Source organism: Tupaia chinensis, unplaced genomic scaffold (assembly GCF_000334495.1).
Source record: "Tupaia chinensis unplaced genomic scaffold, TupChi_1.0 Scaffold000132_1, whole genome shotgun sequence".
In the NCBI taxonomy this organism is placed as follows: Eukaryota; Metazoa; Chordata; class Mammalia; order Scandentia; family Tupaiidae; genus Tupaia; species Tupaia belangeri.
In genome coordinates, this window is record NW_006159601.1 from 45,976 (window position 1) to 64,037 (window position 18,062).

General features: G+C 52.0%; 1 protein-coding gene across 1 annotated transcript in view; it reads left to right on the plus strand.

Moving 5' to 3' along the window:
• Positions 1-10,745, plus strand: part of TCP10L (t-complex 10 like) — a 28,251-nt gene extending 17,506 nt beyond the window's left edge. Inside the window, exons 9-11 of the mRNA XM_027770417.1 lie at positions 8,817-8,934; positions 9,749-9,969; positions 10,551-10,745. Coding sequence (XP_027626218.1) covers positions 8,817-8,934; positions 9,749-9,969; positions 10,551-10,633 — 422 coding nt within the window. The 3' untranslated portion in view covers positions 10,634-10,745. The remainder of the gene's footprint in view (positions 1-8,816; positions 8,935-9,748; positions 9,970-10,550) is intronic.
• Positions 10,746-18,062: the final 7,317 nt, after the last annotated feature.

Here is an 18,062-nt window from a genome sequence, read left to right on the forward strand (position 1 = left end):
CTCGGGATCTTGGGCACGCACGCACACACGCCCAGTGTGAGTTTTAAGCCACCGGGTCCAGGACGCGAACCACGGTCGACTACGTGGGAGTCCAGCGACACAGCCATTATGCTAACTGCTGGTTCCCATAGCCACTGTCTCTTCAAAGCACCCCTCAGCCCAAGCGCAGGCTCCGGGCAAACTCGAGTGTCCCGGCGTTGTGCCTTATCGTCGCTGGACTTGTCCCCTCACTCTGCCAGCCGGCTTTCTCATTACTGACCCCAGCGTCCTCAGTCGAGTGGGCAGGCTGGCTGGCGACTGCCCGCGGGCGGCTGCTCCGTGTGGTCACCTCCCAGTGCCATCACCATTATCATTGCCGGCACGCCAGCCATCCCGCCCCCGGAGAAAATGCTAGAGGGCTGCCCTCGTAAACCGGGTGGGCCCCAGCTAGCAGGCACTGTGTCTGCACCAGGTCCCTGCCCTCCTCCGAAACACGGGTCTTGGTGCTGGTTGGGCCGAGAACACCCTCTCTTTGGGACGTACTTATCCTGGCCCAAGTTCCTCCTGAGCCCCCTTGGGCTCCCAGCTATTCCTGCCCTGGGTGTGGCTCCGGTGGCATCCCTGCCCCAAGGCTCTGCCTGCAGGTGTAGCAGCCTCTTCTCCAGCCGCGTTGTGCGGAGGGCATGTGTTTTAAGTAGGAGTTCTTGCTAACTGCAGTCCCCAGGCTGCCAGCCCCAGGATGCTGTGAGAAGTTCTCGTTGGCTAATTTCTGTGGACCTTGGCGTGGCCTCTGGGAGTCTCGGTATTCTCTGTCCCTAAATCTCAGCCTGGGTGTCGTGCGTGCATGCGTGTGTGTGTGTGTGTGTGTGGTTTCCTCTCTCATCTGGAGGGCTTCCGAGCACAGCTACCACAGCCAGCTGTCCCCCAGACCCCGTCTTCATGTCCTAAGGAAGGGTGTGGCCGCCCACGCTCCTGGGAGTCGCAGCAGTGGCTGTGGCTGTGAAAGCCGCCAGGTGGGCGCAGGGACCGGGCCGGCCGTAGATGATGGTGTCCGTGTGCCATGGCCCTCTCCCGCCTTCATACACAGCGCGTCTCCCTGTCACTGCTGCGGCCCCGTGCTTTGCAACGTGGGGCGGGGTATCGCCCTCAGGTTTCAGAACAGAGAGCTGAAACTCACCAGAGCCTGGCCTACCTACTCGGAGACGGGCGGTCCTCTGTGGGTGTGTCACCCTCAGCTCTGAGGCCACCTCAGCTGTTCCGCAGTCGTTCGCATGTGAAGTCCTCGGAACAGGCCCCTCTGTGCAGACGCAGAGTGCAGGTGCGAGTAGTGGGGAGGGTGGGCAGCCGGGCCCTCACCCGCCGCGGCCTAGGCAGTGCTGGGGTTGAACGGCCCTGGTGGACGCCGTGCAGCTCCAAGGGAGGGGAAGACAGACCTGCACAGGGAGGCCTCCCGTGCCCACCCTGCCGAGTCCCCCACCCGTCTGCTCTGCTCGGCTGCTGTGCTCCTTAGGGCTGTGGCCTCGCGCTCCTTCACCAGAGTCGGGAGCCGCATGGCCATTACCCGATCCTGTTCCCGACCTCCAGTCCTCTCTGGCTGCTGGCGGAGTCAGCTCTTACCTGCTTCCCCTCCTGCATCTCCACCGCGGGGCCCCCGTCCCTCGCGCTGTCCCACCCTCACCCGGCCCCTGCAGGCTCAGATGCCTCGGTCTGTTTTCAGGAGAGGTGTGAATGATGGGAGAGGAGAGAGCATGTGGGTATCAAGGAAGAACTGTCTAGAACAAGAAGAGGCCATTGCCTGCTGTGTCTGTCCTGTGGCGGGAGTGAAGGCGAAGAGTCAGGAAGTGCAGGCCCCGTGAGAACCTTCACTTCTAGTCGGAGAGCCCAAGGAGCGCTGGGAGCAGAGGGGAGGGCGGTACCTCTCCGCACGTGCAGACTCCTGCAGACTCCGTTCCCAGTCCGCAGCACTGACGGCAGTGTGACGGGTCTTTTCCTCTTGCTGCTTTTAGGAAGCGACTGTCCCCACGATCACAGTACGTCTAGCTGTGGGCTCGGTTCTGTTCGCTGCAGCAGGTGTGCTGTGCCTCTGAGCCTCACAGTCCTGTTGCCATAAGTTGGTGTTGCCTGAGTTAGTAAACAGGAGTACAGGACACCTAGTTCATGTGGATTTCAGGTAAGCAACCGCTGATTTTAATATCATAAAAAATGATTTGTAATATCTGAAATCCAACTTTAACTGGGTGTCCTCTTTTTCACTATTTCTTTTGTAGTGTGGTGTCTGTAGGCTATCTGACCCAAAAAGAACCAAGGGCCAGCCCGTGGTATGGTGGTTGAGGTGGCTGGATCTCACATGGCTGACTGTGTGGTTTGAGCCCTGGACCTGCTGGCTTGAAAAATTCTTGTGGCAAGTGTATGTGCCCAAATTTCCAAAGAGATGGAGGAATGGAGCAGGGGTCGTGGCATGATGCCCCTGGGCGTGCTCTCTCGTTCCTCTCTGTCTCTCTCCAGTAGTGCCATGTCCTCTGAAACATTAGCGACAAAACAGAATTGCGCCGTCGCCCAGCTTTCCCCAGCGATGCCGCGCTGGCCCGCGAGCTGGTCCCTGACGCTGCCGAGTCTGGCCGTCTTCCTGCTGGGTCTTGGCCCTGTCCCCGACTTCTGTGACTCCGGCCTTTCAGGCAGTACCGTTGTGCATCTCATCAGTTCTGCCTTCCCGATCTGTGGCGTAGGTTCTGACTAGGAAGACCAGCACCGCCGTGGGCCCGGGAGCCCTCCGCCTCGGTGCCCTGCAGCACCTCCCAGCAGTGAAGAATTGCACTGCCAGATGGCACTGCTGGATCGCAAGGGCCCTATCGAGAGCTCGGCTAACACGATTCTGGGTCTGTTAAAAAGAGAAGCTTTCTTAGACTTGTATTTTATTTCTGTTTTGAAAGCTGGCCTTTTACGTGTCTTGATCGCAGCCGGCCTGTGTGGGAGGCTAACGTGGCGTGGTTTTCCAGCAGGACTCTAAGTTCTGCGCTTGCTCCGGGGTGGGGCTGCCATTGTCCACGCTTTACCTGTGACTGACATTTCCAGGGTAGTCAGACAACAGCGCCGGGGTCACACACTCCTGCCCTCCGGTCAGCTCAGGAGTTTACGCGCATCTGTTTGTCAACGCTCGCAGATCGGCAAAGGCTGGCTGTGCACTGATCACACCCCAGGTGGTCAGTAAATCAGGGGTTCTCCACCCACTTAGCGAAGGAGAGCCCAGCGCCTGCAGTGTCCCTCCTGCACACCACTTGAGAACGGTCTTTTGCGCTTTAGTGCTAAAAATAATCTTAAGTAGAATGTCCCAGCTGTCAGACCCTTCACTGCTCCTGTTTTCCTGCATATATCGCGTGTTGCTCGTCGGCCCGCAGCCACCAGCAGCTGGCAAAACAGATGAAAATGGGTCAAGCGAGTATCGGGAGAACAAATAGAAGCCGCCCGGTTGTGCTTAACCTCGGAGCTTGCCTCTCCTTCACAAACGCACGCGGACTGTGTGCGCTCCCCCTGTGCACACACTGTCGCCACGCCTCTGCTCCTGCCAGGCGTCAGCGCGGCGGCCTTTCTGCGTGACCAGTGACCAGTCCTGCCAGGCCCGCACGTTCTCCTGCAAGGTTGGAAATCACTGCTGCCAGCCCTTATCAAGGGTGGGTTACGGTCCTTTACTAAGATTTATTACCCAGCCTGACATGGCCAACCAATTTGGGAAAGCGGAAGTGAGTGTTTACAGTAGCGAGGGCCAGAGGCCGCCTGCTGCGGGACGAATGGACCCTGGACTCGGGAGGCGGCTCCGGAGAGCCGGAGAACGTAAGGAAGGAGAGGGAATTGCGGTCAGAGAGACTGAGCAAAGTGTGGACAAGGTGCTTTTATTTTCATCTTTAGAGAGATTATTTTTGCTATGGGACACGTTCACTTGCTGGAGACACAGAAAGAGAGAAAGTGAGAAGTTACATCTCGGGGGTAGGCCATGCCACAGTCCCTTCTCTCCCACTGTCCTCTCAGGATCTTGGGCACACGCATACACTCACCCAGCATGAATTCCAAGCCTCCAGGTCTGGGACTCGAAGCATGGTCAGCCACGTGGGAGTCCAGTGCCTCGGCCACTGCACCACCCACTGCCCTTATGCTTTGTGCGTTAAGGAGCTCAAGCTCGGTCACCCAGAGCAGACGGTCAGAAATACACGCAGTGATAGACCAGGACCCGAGGTGCACCTGAGGGGCCGGGTGCAGGTGCAGCAGGACCACATTTGGGTCCACGTGGGAAAGAACCTGGGCTGTATCCCAGGCCCGCCCTGGCAATGCTGGGTGTGTGTCCATGAGCCAGTGCGGCTGACACTGGGGTGGTCGGGGCATGGGGACCCTGTTGGGATGATTGTCTCTCTCTCTTTCCTTTTCTTTCTCTCTCTTTTCTTTCTTTTGTTTTGTTTAGGTTTTTGTCATAGGGCCTGTGTGTTCTCCAGAGAGACAGAGAAACAAAAAGTGAGAAATCAGCCCCGAGGGGATGGCCACACCTCAGTCCCTTCTCCTCCGTTCTCCTCTTGGGATTTCGGTTACGCACACAGTGTGGCTTTCAACCACTGGGTCTGAGACTTGAGTTGTGGCCCGCCACGTGGGACCCAGCATCTTAACCACCATATCACCTGAGCCATCTCCTCTCTGTTGTGGAAGGGCTAGACAAACTTCTGAAAAGTCTGACTGTGAGCTCCAGGAGCGGCTTTTGTCCGCGTGGATTGCGGTAAGGAATGCCATGAACTGGTTCTCGCAAACAGCAGGGGTCTCTCCCTCCCAGTTCCGGGGCGAACATCCCTCGGGTGAGCACCTGCTTCCCAGGCCCCAGCCAGACCTGCCCTCCCAGGGGATCTGTTAGGAGGGATCCTTTCTGAGGGCTCCACCTCCTGACCTGGTCTCCGCTCAGAGCTGCCACCTCCTAATACCACCATTTCAGGGGGCGGGTTCGGCATGGGCATCTGGGGGAGGCAATACTCAGGCCGCGGCAGGGCAGGGCACCGCAGACAATGGCGGTCTTCCCTGGGACGGCCGGGTTACCAGGTGGCACGGACGGGCAGCCGCGTGGCTGTGAGGGCGGGCGCAGCGCGGGACAGCCAGCCTCTCCCGCGCGTTCACGCGGTGTCCCTCGCTAGATGATTTTCACGGCGTGTGCGCATTTTCGAACCTTCATTATGTTGGGGCATTGGAAAAGTCATAATGTATTTTTTCTGGTTTTCTACGCAAAAATGTGGAAGACCGCATAGTAGATGTTGCACATGAACGACTGTTGATCCATTTTGTTATAACATTTTTTGAGTTATCTGAGAACTTAAAAAAATAAAAAAATAGTTCTGCATTGTAAGCGCGCCTACCCTGAGAAGGGAAACTAAATTCCGGTAGATGCTGCAAGGAGCGTCTGCGGCTGCCGAGGGCGGGGTCCGGTTCACAGTGTGGCAGGGCCTCTCCTTACTGACGGCACAGGAACCCGAGCTGGAGCGTGTAGTCTTAGCGAAGTTTTCATTCTTCTAGTAGACCTCTGATCACTTAACTGGGGGAGAGTCCAGTGGGGAAGGGGCCTGACTAAAGAGAGGCAGGAGTGCAAGCAGGCCGGGGGGCAGAGGCGGCGGGGGCTCCCTGAGACTGCCACCCAGACTCCTATTCAGCTCAGACAGGAGATCTTAGCTTTTGTCTCTGACACATAGGCCCAGTTTTTATTAATTGTCCTTCTTCATCTCCTCTACCCCACCTTGGGAAGTTTGACGTCTTCTGGAGGACTTACTAAGCTTGTAAAAATAGAATTACCATATACTGACTGGTAGCTTATGAACATGTGCAAACAAACAACAGTAGCAACAAAACTTGTTTCAACAACTTTTTCAAAGCAAAACTGAACAACCTTACTAACAGACCCTCCCAATTTTATAAAATGTAAAGACCAACAATAGGAATAACTAAAGCATGCTAACTTAATAACAAGAATTATAGGGAGGACTCAGAGAACCAGGCGGCAATGCTCCCATGAGCCCATGTTTAACATTAGATTTAGATTTCTTTCTATCAATTTTGCCTTTATAACTCAGGCGTATTGTATTAGCTACTTAACATGTAATTTTATCAAACATTGTTTTACTTTTCTTCGGTTAATTTTGGCTTAACAGTTTAGAAAACCAATGAGTTTACATAGAAAATGAACATTTCACCCAGTTAAATGATTCGATTTAGAAACCGGTACCTGTAAGAGCACATTCTCTTTCCACTCTGTGAATTTCCTTAAGGACAGACATTAGGATTACAGCCATAGTTAATGCTCTGATAAAAATTCGTAACTGACAAAGAAATTTGGTTAGATACCAGTTTAACATACTAACTTACCACATGACTGATAAATATTCCATCATAAATTCCTGGGAATCTCAAATTATTTTGGAACACGATACACACATATATATATATATATATACATACAAGTACATATTTTTACATATAACTTAAATACAATGTCACAAAAATTCGAATGACTTAATTTGACAGTGTTTTCCGTCTTTATCTAACGTGTGAAGAATAAGCCTGACCGGGTTAGCATCTCCCTTTTGGACGTCTCAGGGGCCCTCTGTAAACATCCAAGAGTTAGTCTGAGGTCAAAGATCCTCTGTCAGCACTGAGACTAACAGAAACGGCAACGTAGAGCTCATAGATACCAGCTGTCTTATTAAACCAACCACATTAAGATAAACATGAGGCTGCCTGATTAATAAAAACCCAGACAGAAGACGTGTTGGAAATTGTGAAGACTTTCACTTGTTCATCTTTTTCTTTCATTACATTTGAAACCAGATTGTTTACCAACGTTATATGAACTTGAAAAGCATTTAAACCAAGTTTTATGAGCACTCTTTTTATAAACCGAATCAAACAGAATTCTTTAAGGCCTTTTCCACACAGACATACAACATATAGTATGTAACATGACATGTTACATGTATGGATGCACACACACACACATCAGGACTCTAAGAGCCAATTTTCCCGGGGTTACCTGGACACTAATAAGGCAATTCACAGATACACCATAACCCTCGGCCTGGTGTCGAGAGTCCATTTTGATGAAGACAGGGTGATAAAGACAAGACAAAGCAAGACAGTGCACCCAGAAATCACTGTCACCAGGGACCCGAAGTGCTGTCACACTCGGGCCCAGGGACCTGGAGGTTCCGCTGCGTCCAGCCCTCCTAAAGTCCCACCAGGAGAGCTCTCAAACCCAGATAACTAGAATCTTACCAGCTTCAGGCCCACCAGTGACTCCAATTTCTGATCCACGTTTGTGAGGCCTCCTTACCCGCCTTGGGACCTGGGACAGGGTGGAAGGAGCATCCTCGTTGGGGTGCTATTCGGCCACTCTAAGGATCCCAGATCTCGCCTCGTTGGGGTGCTATTCGGCCACTCTAAGGTTCCCAGATCTCGCTGGGGCCTCCAAATGTTGTGGAGCGCCACCGAATGAAGGACCACCAAAGGCAGATGACGGTTAAAGGGTCTTCATTAGCTGGCCAGCGACTACAGTCTGAGGCTAGGGGGGCGGGGAGGCGGGCGCGGAGAGTCAGAACTGCAGCCCGACTGAGGCTGGAGCAGTCTTTTTACAGGGGTCAGTTACCAGGGGGTTCTGTGCAAGCAGTTACAGAAGCGGAATCAAGCAGGTTGATTATTTCTGAAGGGAGCGGGGTTTCCATGCAAGCGGTTCCATTGCTAAGCAGAAGGGTTTCGGGCTAGTTAGCAAAGACAGTGCAGGTACAGGATGGCGTACGGCTCCCACGAACTATTGTCCCACGGGGAGAGCCAGAGCCAGCGGGTTTACAGAAGCAGCCAGCCATGTTAGGGGAAGGGAACAGGATGGCCGAACAGTTGTTCATGTGCAGGATCCAATATGCAGCCTTCCACAGACTTTCCTGACAACCCAGTAAGGAACGTTGGCAGATTCAGTAAATACCTGGGATCTCATTTAAATCTGACTATCAGGTAAACAAAATATACTTTTTTTTGCGTATGTATATGTCCCATGCAGTATTGGGGACAAACTTACATTAAGAAACGTACCTGAATTCCGAAATGGAGACCATTATTTAAGCGTTTCGTATGATTTCTGGCGACCCCAGTTGCTGGGAGGTCAGAAAAGCCATGATGCGCTTCTATGTTTTCTATGAAACGTGCATCATGGCTCTCCTGGCAACCCAATATAAACCCGTGTGACTAGAAAAGCTCTTTCTGGGCCGGGTGCTGGAGCAGTGGCAATGCCACGGGGCCACTTGGGAGAGGTCCTGGCTTTGCAGTCTGGAGTCCTGAGTGCGAGCGTGCTTTGTGCCCGCGATCCGGCGGCTGGGACGGGGTGCAGGGCTATGTGAGGAGCTGATTGAAGAGTTTCTGTCTCTGTCTGTCAGTCATGAAAAAATTAATCAACTACATACGTGTATATAAAAGAAAATACCTTTTCTATAAATCTCACTGATATTTTACAGTTCATTTAGCTATGACATGGTTTCCAAATAGACTCGATATAATCACATTTAAAAATATATATAGGGCCAGGCAGGGGTAAGGTGGCTGGATCCCACGTGGCCAGCTGTGGGGTTCAAATCCCGGACCCAGCTTGAAGACATGCAGGGCATGTGCGCACGCGCGCACGTACCCCTAGAATCCCCAAGGGAGAAATGGAGAAGGGATTGTGGTGTGACCGTTCCCCTGGGGAGGGGCATCCTCTCACGGCCCCTCTCTGGCTCTTTCCAGCAAGAACATCCGCCCTGTGGCAAAATTTTAAAAAGTAAATTTTTTTCCTGCAGAAAAGCTGCACCCTGACGGCTCCAAAGAAATCGTGTTTGCAGATGGGACAGTGAAGCGTCTCAAGAGTGGGCACGAGGAGACCTTGTTTCCTGATGGGACAGTCGTGAGAGTGAGGAGGTCAGAGTCCTGTCTGCGTGTTCCGGAATTCGTTCAGGTTAATGTAGACTTTGCCGAAGTGCAAGTGTTTGTATAAATGTAACGTAACAGTGGACAATGCCGCTGACCCGCAAGCTCTTCTCACTACCTCTCTGCGGGCTTAAACCCCGATCCCTAGGTCCGCCTCATGGCCGGTAGTCAGGCTAGGACCACGACCGCAGGGATAACGCTGGTCTCCATGGCCAGCCCCCTGAACCCGGGTTGTGGGGCCCAAGCCTTGGAGCATGTGTGGGAACAAATGCGCTGGACACACCGAGAGGCTGGCTCCGGTGCCCCGTGTGTGGGGGGTACAGACGTGGGGCCCCCGGCTGGCCGTCACCTGGGAGAGTTGGGACGTGCACCTCAGCCAGACACGCGTGGGGCCAGCGTCCCCAGCCCTGCCCCCTCGCGCCTTACTCTGCCGACCATCCTGTCCACTGTCCCCAGCTTTCCTCGCGGCTGTCACAGCAGGCCACCCTGCCACCACCCAGGGACGTTCTTGAGTGATAGGACCGTTCCTGCTGCTCCCTGGGTAAATCCCGCTGTCCCCTCTCGCCACCAGCACAGGCCTCAGACTTGGCGGGCAGCCCCGCTCTCAGCCACCCTCTCTGCCGACCTCTGCTCAGCCACCCCGGTGCGGCTCCTGCCTGGCCTTGGCACGCAGCCCGCATCCTTCGGGGTCTGGAAGGAGGGATGCAGACCTGTCGCGGCCCTCGGCCCTCGGCCCCCCGGCCCCACACCCGCAGCCTCGCCCACAGCACAGGCTGGCTCCTAGGTTCGTTCTCTCCTCTCCCAGGAATGGTGACAAAATCATCGTGTTCAGCAACGGGCAGAGAGAGATCCACACGGCCCAGTTCGAGCGGCGGGAGTACCCCGACGGCACCGCCAGGACTGTGTACTTCAGCGGCCTGCAGGAAACCAGGTGTGCGACCGGCAGCGTCAGGGTCAGGGTCAGAGACGAGGCTGGAACCGTCATCCTGGACAGAAAGCCGGCGGTCCCTCCACAGCACAGCGCAGGTGAGTCCCGATGGCAGCGTTGCTAAGACAGAGGCCCACTCATGGGGACAAGCCCCACACGCCTTTAGGGGGATGCGAAACCTTAGGACTCCCTGGTGCTCAGACGTCGCTGAGGAAAAGGGTTTTCTCCCCAAAGGAGAAGTGGTCAGAACAGCCCTAGTCATCAGCCACAGGCTCCCGAGGGGAACGGCCCCAGGGCCCCAGCGCCCCAGCAGGGCTGCATCCTTCCTGCCTGTCATGGGACCCGATCCCACGCTGTCACGGCACCAGTCCCAGCAGGCAGCTGCCTGGGGCAGACGTTAGCAGTGTGAAGCCCCCTACTCTGTGCAACCCGCTGTGGGTGCTGCTCGCCCCTGCAGCATCATGGGGGCTCAGCCTAATGCCCCGATGGCCCCCGAGCCCCACAGCCCCGCCCTCGGACCATTGGGAGGACCGGTCTGGTCGCTGCAGGTGCCCAGGCCACTCTACGAGTGAGGAAGGCAGTCGTCCTATCCGCTGCCCGCAGGTTCCTCGCCCAGGGCTCCTGCTATCCCATCCCAGAGCGGAGCAAGACTGTGGTCCACCTGCTTGTTGTTTTGCAGGTCGCCTAGAAAATACGAAGGCAAATCAGAATTCAACTAATTTTATATTAAAATTAGAATCCCAGAACATCGGAGAGGAGTAATTCTTGAGCATCTTGTCATGAGATGTTCACGTGTTCACGTTCTTCATCTGGAGGAAACGAGATCCGTCTTCAATGTCCGAGAGGACTTTCACCCTGAAATAAAGCGTGCACACAGGGCGGCCTTGGTCTCGCTGTTCACAGCAACTCGGGAAGGATACGCGTCCTAGCAGTGGGCTTTGCAGGAAGGAGCGGGCTGCCGTCCGTCTGGATGAACGGGGTACTTGCTAACCACGGGGGCCACGTAGCACTTGCAGCGGGCGGAGCAAGCCACATGGGTCTGGCTGGAAGGGGACAGGCCAGCCGCTCTGGCTGTGACTCGGCTCCTACTCGGTCATCACTGAAGCACACGGCCAGAACGCTGCTCGTGGGTGTGGGGTGAGTGGACTACGAGGCTGTGGGGCCTGCCCCGTCCCCGGCGGTGTCCCCTGAAGTGTGGGTCGGGCTCTCTGCAGCAGCGAGGCGTAAATCCCAGAGGGATTCTGAGGAGCTGCTCCTGCCCACCTCCCACATGGACACACTCCTACAACCGCATTTCGTATAGATGCCCAGACAGCCGGAATTTGCCATCAGTGTCTGACATGCTCCTGGAGGCTTCTCGTCGGCTGTGTGCTCTGCGTAGGGTAACTCGGGGGTGGTATAGACGAGCAGAGCCGGGCACGGCTGAGGAGAAGCACCACCGACGATGATGGCGACACCGAGCAGTCAGGGCTGGAACCCGGACGGGTCAGCACAAACGGGAGGGAGAGCGGTGGGCGAGGAGCCGGCCTGGGCCACCATCCGTCATGACCTCAGAAGAGCTTCACTTTCTCTAAATGTATGACATTTTAACTAATATGAGGTCATTGCGAAAGTCATTTTCTTTCCATAGAGATTTCCACTATAGGATGTGTGAGCTCCCCCGAGAGACAGAGGGACAGAAAACAAGAAACCATCCCCAAGGGGGATGGCCACGCTGCAGTCCTTTCTCCTCCATTCTCCTCTTGGGATCTTGGGCACGCACGCACACGTGCCCGGCATGAGTTCTAAGCCGCTGGGTCCGGGACTGGAACTGCCTTTGACTATGTGGGAGTCCAGTGACATAGCCATTACGCTATCTGCTGGTCCCCATGATGTGTTTCACTATGCCTTTCTATGCAAAAGTGTATCATGACTTTCCTGACGACCCAGTATTTTGGGAGAGAGAGAGAGACAGAGAGCAAGCCAGGAGGGAGACCGGCACCCACAGGGCCTTGCCGTGACAGCCCTCCCCTTGCCTCCCGCCGGGACCACAGGCGCTCCTGGCGTAGAGCAGCACCACAGCCCGCCCACGTGGCTGGGCCCGGCCGTCATGCGCACATGCCTCTGACACTGCAGAGGGTGCCCACAGCCCGCCCTCTGTGGCCAGGCCTCTAGCCGGATGGCATCGACGTGGTGGGGCGGAGTTGGGGTGGGGGTGTCAGTGTCAGCCATGTGCTTAATTTGTCACCCGAGGTCTGCTCTTGAAAGACACAGCCGAGGGGCCCCTCCCTCTGCGAAGTGGAGCCCCTCCATGCTCCGTGTTTTCCTTAAGAAAACAGGTCTTGGGACCAGCAGACGGCATAGTGGTTGTCGCTGGACTCCCACATGGCTGGCCATGGTTCGAGTCCCAGACCCAGAGGCTTGGCGCTCTGGAGGCTGGCACGTGTGCGTGCGTGCACAGGAGCCCCAGAGGAGAATAGAGGAGAAGGGATTGCAGCGTGGCCATCCCCCTGGGGGTGATTTCTCACTTTCCATCCTTGTCTCTCCGCCAAGTGCACGTGCCCTATAGCAACGATCTCTCTTTAAAAAAAAAAAAAAAGAAAGAAAGAAAGAAAGAAAGAAAGCAGGTCCTTCTGCACTCTGCATCCACGTGCCTGGGCCACCGGCCCCGCCTGCCTGAATCCACCCTCGGCCACGCTGATGCCCACACATGCAGCAGGTCCCCTAGCCCTACCCTGTCCTCCTCCAAGTCTCTCCTTTCGTCCTTTGGAGTCTGTGTGGCCACTCCTCAGGGCAATGCCCTCTCGGCGCCCCCACACCGAATCCAGGGCCGGGGACCTGACCATCCCTGCAACCCAACCCTGCACCAGCACAGTGCTTGGGGGTCTGGCATAAACGGACACTTGTCTTAAACCCTGATCGGTGGCTCCTTAAAGTCAGGGGAGCCGTGAACACGCGGGGCTTTGTTTAGTGCTCAGTTCATTAAGCCTGCCTTCAACAATCTGTCCTTGAACACTTAAAGACTGACTCTCGTTACATGAGATTCCTTAAATAGTTAAAATGCGGTCCTAGGGTTAGCGGGGCCAGTCCTGAGCAGATGCCTGGGAAGGACAAATCCCAGCGGCGAAGACTCCCTGGGCACTGTGGCTGTGCTCCCGAGATCCCGGGGGAAGGTGGAGAACGGACTGGCATGACCATCGCCCGGGGGGATTTCTCACTTGTCCTCTCCCTGTCTCTCTCCAGTGAGCACACGTGCCCTGTGTCAAAAACTTAAAAAAAAAAGAAATGTGGTCAGAGGCTCAGAATTAAAACCGATGCACCAAGGAACAGAACGCCAAGGAGAACGGGGCTGGGCATGTGGGGACCTGCGTGGCGGCTGAGCAAGGCGTTTATAGGCTTCGTCTCCCGTCCCGTTTCCTTGTTCCAAGGTGAGGAAGCTAGAGCGAAGTCCAAGCGGGTCCCCACTGTGGGATTAGACAACTACCCTGTGTAGCCTCAGACAGGTCAGACACTGAGGCATACACTGTCGGAAAACACTGTCGGGCTGGGCCCTTGGCCTAGTGGTTAAGGGAGCCGGATCCCACAGGGCCTATGGCATAGTTCGAATCCTGGCCCTGGCAGGTGTGCATGAGTGCCGAAGTTCTGACAGGATAGAGAAATGGAGGGAAAGGGACCGAGACGTGACCATGCCCTGGGGGACGGGAGGCGACAGGATGGAGAAATGGAGGGAAAGGGACTGAGATGTGACCATGTCCTGGGGGATGGGAGGTTTTCTTCTCCCTTTCTCCCTGTCCTCTGGCTTGTAAAAAAAAAATGGTTTTATTTAAAATGGGATGAATTTTACCACATGTAGTATAAAACAGATGTCATTGCTCTGGAATTCTATTTTGAAAATGTTTGGATTGAAAACGTGATTCTCAGAGAGCTATGACCGGCCGGCTGTGGTCTGTGTCTGCCGAGCTTCTGTCTTCCGGGTTCCTTGAGAAGTCATTTGTCCTTTCGACCTCACTCCTGGTTCTTCCTCTCGCTCTCCCACTGGGCAACGGCATCGGCAGCAGCCAGGAGCTTGCCAGACATGGCACAGTCACATGGCACTGTGGGTGCAGGGGCTCTGGGCCGGGTCGGCTGGCAGGGCGTGGGCCCCGGACGTGTGAAGTAGGAAGCACAGCCCGAGACTGTGCTGCATGGTGCATTGCTAAGAGCATGAGTGAGCGTGTCACTAAGTGTGTGCGTGAGTGCATCGCTGAGTGAGTGAGTGCATCACTGAGTGAGTGAGTGCATCGCTAAGTGAGTGCATCGCTAAGTGAGTGAGTGCATCGCTAAGTGAGTGAGTGCATCACTGAGTGAGTGCATCGCTGAGTGAGTGAGTGCATCGCTAAGTGAGTGAGTGTATCACTAAGTGAGTGCATCGCTAAGTGAGTGAGTGTATCACTGAGTGAGTGCATCGCTAAGTGAGTGAGTGTATCACTGAGTGAGTGCATCGCTAAGTGAGTGAGTGCATCACTAAGTGAGTGAGTGCATTGCTAAGTAAATGAGTGCATTGCTAAGTGAGTGAGTTCATTGCTAAGTGAGTGAGTGAATGAGTGCATCGCTAAGTGAATGAGTGCATCGCTAAGTGAGTTCATTGCTAAGTGAGTGAGTGAGTGTATACCCCCGTCCCCTTGAGTTGTGATATTATTTATTCAAGCTCTTTCTTATTTCTTATATAGTTATTTATTCTTATAAACTTTTCTTTTTAAACTTCTTTCTGCACCCCATAAGTTTTGGTACATTGTGTTTCCTTGTGCATTTGTCTGAGAAATTTTTAATTTACCTTTTAGCGTCTACTTTGACCTACCGGTTGTTTAGGAGTATTTTTAAAATTTCCACATATTTGTAACTTTTCCAAAATTCTTCTTATTGATCTGTAGCTTCATTTCATTAAGATCATAAAATAAACTTGACGGAGTTCAATGTTCTTTTTTTTTTTTTTTTTTGAGAGGTTTTCACTACAGGGCACATGCGTTTGCCAGAAAGACAGAGGGAGACAGAGAGACAGAAAGCGAGAAATCATCCCCCCCCCCCGGGGGGGTATGGCCACACTGCCATCCCTTCTCCTCCATTCTCCTTTCGGGATCTTGGGCACGCACGCACACGAGCCTGGTGCGAGTTTAAGCCACCAGGTCCGGGACTCAAACCGCGGTCGACTACATGGAAGTCCAGTGACATAGCCATTACGCCAACTGCTGGTCCCAACGATTTCTTTTGTAGCCCGACATTTGCCCTGTCCTGGAAAATGATCTGTGTGCTTGAGAGGAATTGAATCCTGCCGTTCTGAATGGGATGCTCGGTCTGTGTCCGCTCGGGCCAGGGGGTCCAACGCAAGCTTGCATTCAGTGTTTCTGAAGCGACCTCCTGCCTGAGCGATCCGTGCATTGCTGAAAGTGGGGTATGGAGCGCACCACCATGGCGGTACTGCAGCCTGCCCTTCAGATCTGTGAATATTCGTTTTATATATTGGGTCATCAGAAAAGTCACGATGTATTTTTCCATGTTTTCTAGTCAAAAATATGTCACAACTTTTCCGACAGCCCAGTGTTGCGGCATTCCCAGGCTGGATGCATTTTCATACCTGTGTCTTTAAGGGCTTGGTCCCTTCATTGTTACAGGGCCTTCTTCTTCGTCTCTCCGTACAGTTTTTGACTTGGTGTTTTTTCTGATATAAATTTTTGACTAAGTATTTCATCTGCCCTCTTTGGGTTGCCACTGGTCAGGAATATCTTTTTCGGCCCCTTCACTCTCAGTCTAAGTGCGTGTTTAAGGCTAGAACCCGCCTACCATAGGCAGCACAGGTTTTTCCACTTCATTACCCTATAGCTTTTCATTGGGGAACTTAATCCACTTATGCTTAAAGTAATTACTGATAGGAAAAGATTTGCTCTTGCCCTCTTGCTGATTATTTACTCTTGTAATTCCCGTGCTTCTTCCTTTGAACCCCGCCGTCTCCTTCGTCTCTGTTGTAGTTGTGCGGTGGTACACGTTGAGGCTCTATCTTTTACGCAGCTAGTAAAGGTTTGCTGTGTTTTGTAGGTACCGTGAGGCTTACACGAACTGTCTTCCGGCTCTAATATCCTACTTTAAGCCGTTGACAGCTCCGATCACTCACAGAGGCATTTTTACTTTTCTCCACCCCCATCTCGTGCTGTGGCTGTCACGTCACGTCTACTTACATTATGTATCCATCAACAAATTATGATGATTGTAGTTGTTTTTAATATTTTTATTTGTAGGTACCGTGAGGCTTACACGAACTGTCTTCCGGCTCTAATATCCTACTTTAAGCCGTTGACAGCTCCGATCACTCACAGAGGCATTTTTACTTTTCTCCACCCCCATCTCGTGCTGTGGCTGTCACGTCACGTCTACTTACATTATGTATCCATCAACAAATTATGATGATTGTAGTTGTTTTTAATATTTTTAACTTCTGGGCAAATTATGATGATTGTAGTTGTTTTTAATATGTTTAACTTCTGGGCCTGGCAGGTGGTGTGGTGGGTAAAGGCGCTAGATTCCTATGTGACTGCAGTTCGAGTCCTGGACCTGGCGGCTTGCTTTCTATCTTTCCCTTTCTCTCTCTCTCTGTCTGGTCAAAATAAAAATTAGTAATAACGAATGGAATTAAATATAAGTCATTCTTTAAAAAAGTTTAAACTTTTACACAGTAGTTTAAATTGATTTGCATACCAACTTTGCAGTATTCGAGAATTCTGCCTTAGACTATAGATTTACCTCTACCAGTAACTTCTCCAGTTTCAGGTGTGTTTATGCCCTCACTTAGCATTGTTTCACTTCGACTTCTTGAAAGAGAGGCCTAATGATAAGCTCCCTCGTCTTTTCTGTGCCTTGAAGGACAGTTTTGCCCAGTATGGTATTCTTGATTGGTATTTTTTTTTCTTAGCATATTACTATTTCATCCTATTCTCTGCTGGTTTACAAAATTTCTGTTAAGAAATTTGCTGATGGGACCAGCAGATAGCCACGGGACTCCCACATAGTTGGCCATGGTTCAAGTCCTGGACCCAGTCTTAAAACTCACACTGGGTGTGTGTGTGGGTGTGTGCATGTGTGCTGAAAATTCCAAGAGGAGAATGGAAGAGAAGGGATTGCAGCATGGCCATCCCCCTGGTGGGTGATTTCTCACTTTCTGTCTCTCCAGTGAGCACATGTGCCCTATAACAAAAATCTCTCTCTCTCTAAAAAAAAAAAAAGTTTGCTGATAGCCTTATGGGTATTCCTTTTTATGTGATAAGTTTCTCCACCTTGCTAATTTGAAAATTGTTTTTGACTTCTGTCAGTTAAAATACAACATGTCTCAGAGTGCTTTTTTCTGAATCTGTCTTGGAGAGCTCTCTGCTTCTTGAATCTGGATGTTCATATGCACCCTAAGATTTGGAAGCTTTTCAGATTTTATATCTATGTATATGTGTATTATATAGATAGATAGATAGAAATATTTTAAATATGTATATTTTATATCTATGTATATGTGTATTATATATAGATAGAAATATTTTAAATATATATATTTTATATCTATGTACATGTGTATTATATATAAAAATATTTTTATATAAAGATTATATATATTTTATACACACATATAACGTACATATGTGTGTATGGATATATGTATATATGTACACACATATGTGTGTATGTGTGTGTGTATGTATATGTGTATGTGTGTGTGTGTGTATATATATATATATTTTTTTTTTTTCCTGCCATAGGGAGCAGGTACTTGCTGGAGAGAGACAGAGAAGGAAAGCAAGAAATCACCTCCCAGGAAGGATGACTATGCCGTAGTCCCTTCTCCTCCATTCTCCTCTTATGATTTTGGGTACACATGTACACATGCCCAGGGTAATTTTTAAGCTGCCAGGTCTGAACTCAAACCACCATGCCACTTGCTGGTTCCCAAGACAATATTTTTTTAAATAAGCAAATAGCCTTTCTCCCCTTTCTCCCGCCTCCCTCGGGTAGGCTGTAATTCGCACGTTACGTTTGATGCTGTCCCATAGGCTCCTTATTTTTTCTTCACTTTTTCAATCTTTTTTCATTTTGTTCTAACTGAATCATTTCCAATGACCTATCTTTGAGTTTGCTCATTCTTTTGCATGATTTAGCCTGCTGTCAAAACACTCTATTGAGTTTTGTTTGCTTGTTTGTT